This window comes from Carassius carassius, chromosome 5 (genome assembly GCF_963082965.1).
Source record: "Carassius carassius chromosome 5, fCarCar2.1, whole genome shotgun sequence".
Lineage (NCBI taxonomy): Eukaryota > Metazoa > Chordata > Actinopteri > Cypriniformes > Cyprinidae > Carassius > Carassius carassius.
Window position 1 is genome coordinate 21,222,159 of NC_081759.1, and position 7,201 is coordinate 21,229,359.

Here is a 7,201-nt window from a genome sequence, read left to right on the forward strand (position 1 = left end):
GAAATGTGAGCTCGTAGTGAGCTGTCTACCTAGACTAGCCTACATAGTAGGCGTACGGGCGCATTCCGAGCCTTTCTAACTTCACGAGGGGCTGGAGTAAAGGAGGCGGTGAACAAACAATGAGAAAGGAGCTGAAGTGAGGTAGAACTGGTATTGTTTTGAGTCTGGCGCCGAACTAGGTTCCGTGATCTCTAATCGATGCCATGTTGTATGTTTTTCCGTGTATTCCAGAGCTGTGATTGTGAAGCTGAATGTTTCCAGGTTTCTGCTGTGGCTCTTCCCTTCTGGCGCGTGTCGTGTATCGTCAGAACAGAGGAGATCCGCTCAGACACATCAGGAAGTTAAACACTAATCACCGAACAGCCCGTTAATTCAGAACCGTTAAGGTAAGAGGAATACACAAGTCTTATATTTGCCTTTCGGACTGCGTGTTATTGTTCGTCTCATTTCAGCTGTGTCGAATAGGTTTTGACATCGTCGAAAGTCACGCTGAACAAAAGAGATCATTTTCTCTAGCTGTGGTGGGATGGTACAACTGATCACTAGACAGAGCATTCAAAGAAACAGAACAAGAGAACAGAGAGCAGTGATCCAGGGGACTTTTCTGCCTTGCTCCTTAAATATAAATAAAACTGCTTTTTCAACTTGTACTTTTAAGGCAAACATCTGTAACAGATTGTAACAGGAGACATGGGAAAATAAAGTTCTTCTTTGAAGTAACACGAAAATCAGCCGGCAGACTGCTTAAGATTTAAAAGTTAGTGAAATAACATGATTTTACATCATGTAGCATGGCAATAGCATTGTTTTGATTGAACATGTACCATTATATTATTTGATATGGTGTACCATGCCTTGGCATATGCACCATTGTACTAACAGTTGATACCATCACTGTATGCTACAGTTACACAGTAAAAGAAGGTTATAAGTTAGAATCTGCCAATGAAAACCCCATATTAATATGCATAGGAGCTAATTAGATGTAGCCTATAAGATAGGGCTTTTGATTGACCTCTGTGATTTTCAGGTTATGTTTGATTGCTGAGCACCTTTGGACCTCTTAAGAAGTATTTAATAATGATCTTGGAAGACATTCCAGAGTTCCTAATGAATTCATTGAATGCTTCTTGTCAGCTTTCAAACTGCTTTAAAGGCAGCGTTTCGGTTGAAACCATTGAAACTCCAATTAACCGGTGAAAGTCTGTCACCGTTTCTAGGGATTTTCTGGGTCCATCTTTATTCAAAAGTGGAGAACCTCCTTATCCCTTTTCAGAACCGTGTTATTTCTCCAGCAGGAGAGCCCTTTGTGTCCTCATCTCACAGCAACAGACTCTGACATTCTTCAGGCCCCTTAAGAATCCATGGCACTTTTCTTTTTCGTTTGCTACCTCCTTTTTTGGGGAAATCATGTGGTGTAATTAAATTAAGCGTGAGCTCATTCTTTGTGTTTCTTAGATCTGAAACATTCTGGCCATTCAGGTAAACAATCTTGGGCAGGTCACAGATAATTAAATAATCGTTCTTGAGGACTGGAACGATAAGTTTATTGGTAGTAACAAAAAAGCTCTAAACACAAGACATACTGTATATTTGAAGAGTCCCTGGGACTCAAGCTTTGAGATAGTGCTGTGGTTGTTCTCTGTTTCAGTTTTAAATGATAAAACATTTCTTGATACCAAAAGAAAAGACTAACCCTAACCTGACATAATAATCTCCCATTCAATAAATTCATATATCACTTGCCTTCACAGCACTGTCATTGAAGGTTTTAAGTCATCGTGTACTCAGACTCAGTTTACTTAAACTAGGAACTTTTTAATGTGAAATGTTATGCCTTTCTTATGTTTATGTTATGACTGCATTACGAAGTACATTTTGTTTTTTCACATTCTTTATTTTAACACCTTTCATACCTGTACAAACAGGCATTTGCTACTACTTACACAATCTTGCGGTATCACAGTAAGGACCTGTCATAACACAGACCTAGGTGAAAGTATTGTATAGCTTGCAGCACTATCCTCTGATGGGTGAAATGACAGAAACTTTTTATTTTTTGAATATCTTTGTCATGCTAATATTAAGTATTCCAGGTATTTCCATGCCTTTTCATACATGTTACCCTCAGTTGTTGTTTTTTTTTTAACCTAAACTGGCTCCTCTGAAAAAAATCTCATTAAAAATTCTGGAAAATCTCCTTTGTATGTTTTGTACAATATACTTACGTCCCAACGATGATTATGTTTAGAGGTGGGCCTTCAGGCTTTTTTCTCCAAATTGTATATTTCAATACTGTTCACATCATACAAATTCATACAAAACAACCACCTTATAAAATAGTTGTGTTTTCCTGTGCAGACCAATCAGCATCTAACGTGAAGTAGGGATTATTGCTTAGATATTTTGTCTGACTCGACATGGCACCAACATCATGAATCGATAGTTTTCGACTTGACAGCTCCATTTCCTGACTTGACAACTCCTTCCTCAACTGCAAGCAACAAATCTGACCAAAAAATCAATCAATAAAAAAGTCAAAATTTTAATTAATTTTAAAGTTGTTTGTCTCAACATGTCTCCCACCTCAAAGTTTTTCTACTAAACCCAAAATGGGTTGATTTTGGATTTTTGATTACCCCAGCATTTTTAAGAGTGTGCCATGTTGCTAGGATTTTCAGAGAGGTTTATGCACTGGAAAACATCAGAGTTAAATTGGATTGTTCCTGGTACAGACGTCAGTGTGCTGATTCAGAGCTCTTGAGCAATCTAGATTTATAGCCTTGATTATAACTTTCTCAAACAAATGCTTCTCTTTTTTTCTCCATAGAGTTGTTCAGTCGGTGTCAGTACATGGATACTCTCCGGACGGTCCTAGAGCTCAGGAGTTCTTCTGTGGTACTGTTTGAGGAGATCTGCTGCTAATTAAGCTGTGATGATAACACCACTGGACCTTCACTGACGTGCTTTAGCTGCTGTTTGAAGAAACCCCTTCCTCTCAAGTGCTGGCATAAAGGTTCTGCAGAATGTGTCACGTCATAGTCACATGCCGTTCTATGTTATGGACCTTGATGAGCATTGTGGTGGCATTTGCTGAGCTGGTGGCATTTATGAGCGCCGAATGGCTAGTGGGGTATCCCGATGGTTCTGAGTTCAACTTCACCATCACGGCTTCTCACCACAGTGACCAGCGCACCCTGGGTATTTATAACCGCTGCATCAAGGTGGCACAGCAGAAGGTGGTCCAGTGTGGGGCCTACGCCACAGACTTCGTGGAAATAGCCAGTGGCTTCTGGCAAGCCACTGTTATATTTCTAGTCATCGGAATCTTTCTTCTGTCCCTAGTGGCCATCCTTTCGGTTTTCAGCATGTGCTTCCAGAGTATCTTGAAGAAGAGCATATTCAATGTGTGTGGCCTGCTTCAGGGAATAGCAGGTAAGATGGGACAGTCTACTGTAGCACTGCTTTCTCAGATACTTGGCAGTCTTTGTGGTGGCAGTTGGTGGTCATCTTTTAACTTTGAACCACTATCAACTAAACACAGAAAATTAGAGAGTGTATTTAAGTGAGACACTGAAGCTGCCCCCAGAATGCTCTGACCTTACGGCTTCGAGGTTTTGACATTCCTCTGGTGACCTCAAAGACCATGCTATTTAATTATGAACTTCAACACTCTCATCATCCCATTACAGAAAAGACAGTCTAAATATTACGGCATTGGAAATGTTACTTCGGTGTCTCCAATGTTTAGAAATCCCTGCTAAGCTTGTCCTAGTTCTGATTTAAAACAGAGCTTGATATGAGCATAAATAAGTCTTAAGCATTAAGAATTACACTCTGATAAAAAAAGAGCAGACATATGCATGGACAAGTCATTCACAATCTATCCATTTAGAAAATATGGTACATTTTTATCCCATGCTGATCTGAATGCTTTGTTAAGCAGGCCTCATGAATCCACACCTACTTTTGTTACCATTTCTCAAACCAGCTCAAAGGAGCAGAGCTGGAATGTTGACTGTGGCAGGGCCTTTTGAGTCAAAATACCAGGCACTAACAGATCAGTAATGATAATGCATCTTTTTTGCAGTCATGTCTGGAAACTAGAACAATAAAGTATTGTGGTACAATAAAAATATTGCAGTTAATTTTATAGAAGACCAAGACTAAAAACAGGTACTTCCAAACTATGTAGCTCTTGTATAATTTCATTGAAAGTTTTATGACATGTTGATTGAATAATTTGTGAATAGTGAGAGCATGACTTCAATATGACTTCAGAGACAGGATCTCACTTGCCTATTTAGAGTAAGAATAAAATAGAGGGATCACAGCAACCTGCTCCGTTTGGTATGAAGATTAGATCAGCAAGAGTTCTTGCCTTGCCTTTTAAACACTACAATTAAATCCTAGATCTTACATTTATCAGATGCTTTTATCCAAAGCAACTTGCAGTGCATTTAGGTTTTTTTACTATGTGTGTTCCCTGGAAATCGAACCCACAACCTTTTGCACTGCCAATGCAATGCTCTATCACTGAGCCACAGGAACAGAAATTGTGACTCAATGGTTACCCTGAGGTTTTACAGGGAAACCTTTCGTGTTGTAAAGAGATTTTTCTGATGTTGTTATCACAGTTCAAAGGGGCTGCAAGGCCATTGTCAGGAAAACAAGGAGAAATCTGAACTTCTAGTTTTGAGTGAGTGTGTCTTCAAGGAAAGAGGAACTTTAGAGAGAAAGATGAAGTTAGCATTCAGTTTCCAAATAAAATCATAGGACTAAAATACCAAGTGAAGACCCATTCACACTATTCACCAGTAAGGTGCACATTTTAGGTAATTCATAGATTTTATCATACTTAAAGGGTTAGTTCGCCCAATTTGCAAAATTATGTCATAAATAACTCACCCTCATGTTGTTCCAAACCCGTAAGACCTCCGTTTATTTTTGGAACACAGTTTAAGATATTTTAGATTTAGTCCGAGAGCTCTCAGTCCCTCCATTGAAGCTGTGTGTACAGTATACTGTCCATGTCCAGAAAGGTAAGAAAAACATCATCAAAGTAGTCCATGTGACATCAGAGGGTCCGTTAGAATTCTTTGAAGCATCGAAAATACATTTTGGTCCAAAACTAGCAAAAACTACGACTTTATTCAGCATTGTCTTCTCTTCCGTGTCTGTTGTAAGACGGTTCAAAACAAAGTAGTTTGTGATATCCGGTTCGCGAACGAATCATTCGTTGTAACCGGATCTTTTTGAACCAGTTCACCAAATCGAACTAAATCGTTTTAAACGGTTCGCTTCTCCAATACGCATTAATCCACAAATGACTTAAGCTGTTAAATTTTTTAATGTGGCTGACACTTCCTCTGAGTTCAAACAAACCAATATTGCATGTATTCAAACAGTACACTGACTGAACTAAGCAGGACATACTTCTAATAAACAGAATGTGGACACTAATATGGTTGTCATTATAGTTATTGTTCCTGGTGTGAATGGACGTTAAGAATTCTATAGCTGTGTTTCTTATTAGTTTCAGGAAGTTTTATTGTTAACCTTTACTACACTGTCCACCTTTCAATTACCCTGAACACTTTATCAACTGTAATTCACAATGTTTTTTATTTGTTTGAATGGATGTCCTTGTAATTCCAGCATTCCCATTTCTCTTTTGCAGGTCTATTCCTCATCCTCGGTCTGATGCTCTATCCTGCAGGCTGGGGCTCTAAGAAGGTGGTTGACTACTGTGGTCCTGATGCTTCCCCATATAAAGTGGGCCTGTGTTCTCTGGGCTGGGCTTTCTACACAGCCATAGGAGGCACTGTTCTCACTTTCATCTGTGCTATGTTTTCGGCCCAGGCTGAAATCGCCACCTCCAGCGATAAGGTGCAGGATGAGATTGAAGAGGGACGGAGTCTCATTTGTGTGCTGTGAGATGTGAACACAAACCACTCAGATGAAAAAGAATCATTTGTGTCCCATGTTTACTGATTGAAATGACTATTGCATAAATGAGAATGTATTTCAGACCTGTAGGTCTACTGATTAAGGAATTTACAAATGTATTTGCTTGTGCTTTTTTAATCACATCTCATCTTATCTTATCGCTGCATCGCCATTGCAAAGTATACGCATAACAGATTATTTTTATTAAAAAACCTTTTGATACTAACAAATGCATTAACATTGTGTTTATAAGCAAATGCATTTTATCAGTATTTTGATTTATTTGTTACTAAATTTAGTAACTTCTTACTAATGGATGAAACTATAAGCAGTTGTCTATGGAATGGTATGCTGAAAATTAGAATAGGTTACTCTGAACTGCCCTGTGATAGACCTAGTCTCTTTAAACTGTAAAAAAAAGTGATTATTGAATCAGAAGGTGTTTGAGGCACTTTCTGTCTCTCTATCACAGTGTGTGTTCACTGCAAACAGTCCATATATGGGAAGCTGATTGCATGATATGACGAACTTTCAACTGTAGCTTTGTGAGTATTTTTGTTGAGTTCAGATATTTTTCATCTGTCAACAATATCTGACGCTGCCAATTAGACTTAAGAGGACAAATAAAGTGCCTGTTGTAATACCGACACTAGACTGTCTTGGCTTTTGTATGTTTGTAGTTTGTACGCAAGAGGAAGTAAGTGCCGAAAAATGCCGAAGTTCAGTGCCCTTAACTTTCACTAAATCCACTCTATCTCAAACAACTTCAAAGTAGTATTTGAGGCTAAGCGTATCCCATCATTCATCATATTCAGGAACTTGCAATTGCAAATTGCCCAGAAAAACAATACATAATAAAAGCTAAATTAGATAATAAATATAATTCAATAGTAACCTAGCTAAAGATTGTGTTACTGGCACAGAGGTAAGAAAAAAAGGGTTTGTGTTTGCTACTGCTTTTTCTTTTACATAGGAACAACTGAACAGACATTTAGAATTTTAAAGGGCAAAGTATTGAAAACCAACAGACTGCTATGTTAAAACTACAGTGGGTAAAGTTCTTCACACACTTGTGGTCTGTAGCCTACCCGTATTTGAGCACTTGGGTCAAATAGAGGACATACGTCATGTAAGTAAGTACAGTCATGACCAAAAGTTTTGAGAATTACATAAATATTGGAAATTGGAAAAGTTGCTGCTTAAGTTTTTATAATAGCAATCTGCATATACTCCAGAATGTTATGAAGAGTGA

The 7,201-nt window shown here is 38.4% G+C and overlaps 1 protein-coding gene across 3 annotated transcripts; it reads left to right on the forward strand.

Moving 5' to 3' along the window:
• lhfpl2b (LHFPL tetraspan subfamily member 2b) lies at window positions 1–6,598 on the forward strand. Of its 3 annotated transcripts, none has more exons than XM_059550118.1 (4): window positions 1–141; window positions 232–386; window positions 2,831–3,435; window positions 5,681–6,598. In XM_059550118.1, exons 3-4 carry the CDS (start codon window positions 3,027–3,029, stop codon window positions 5,935–5,937), a joined length of 666 nt encoding a protein of 221 aa, XP_059406101.1. In that variant the 5' UTR covers window positions 1–141; window positions 232–386; window positions 2,831–3,026; the 3' UTR covers window positions 5,938–6,598. The 3 variants fall into 3 exon arrangements, with proteins under 3 accessions (XP_059406101.1, XP_059406103.1, XP_059406102.1); XM_059550120.1 differs by having other exon boundaries at window positions 45–141; window positions 262–386; XM_059550119.1 differs by lacking the exon at window positions 1–141 and having other exon boundaries at window positions 148–386.
• The last annotated feature ends 603 nt before the right edge of the window (window positions 6,599–7,201 follow it).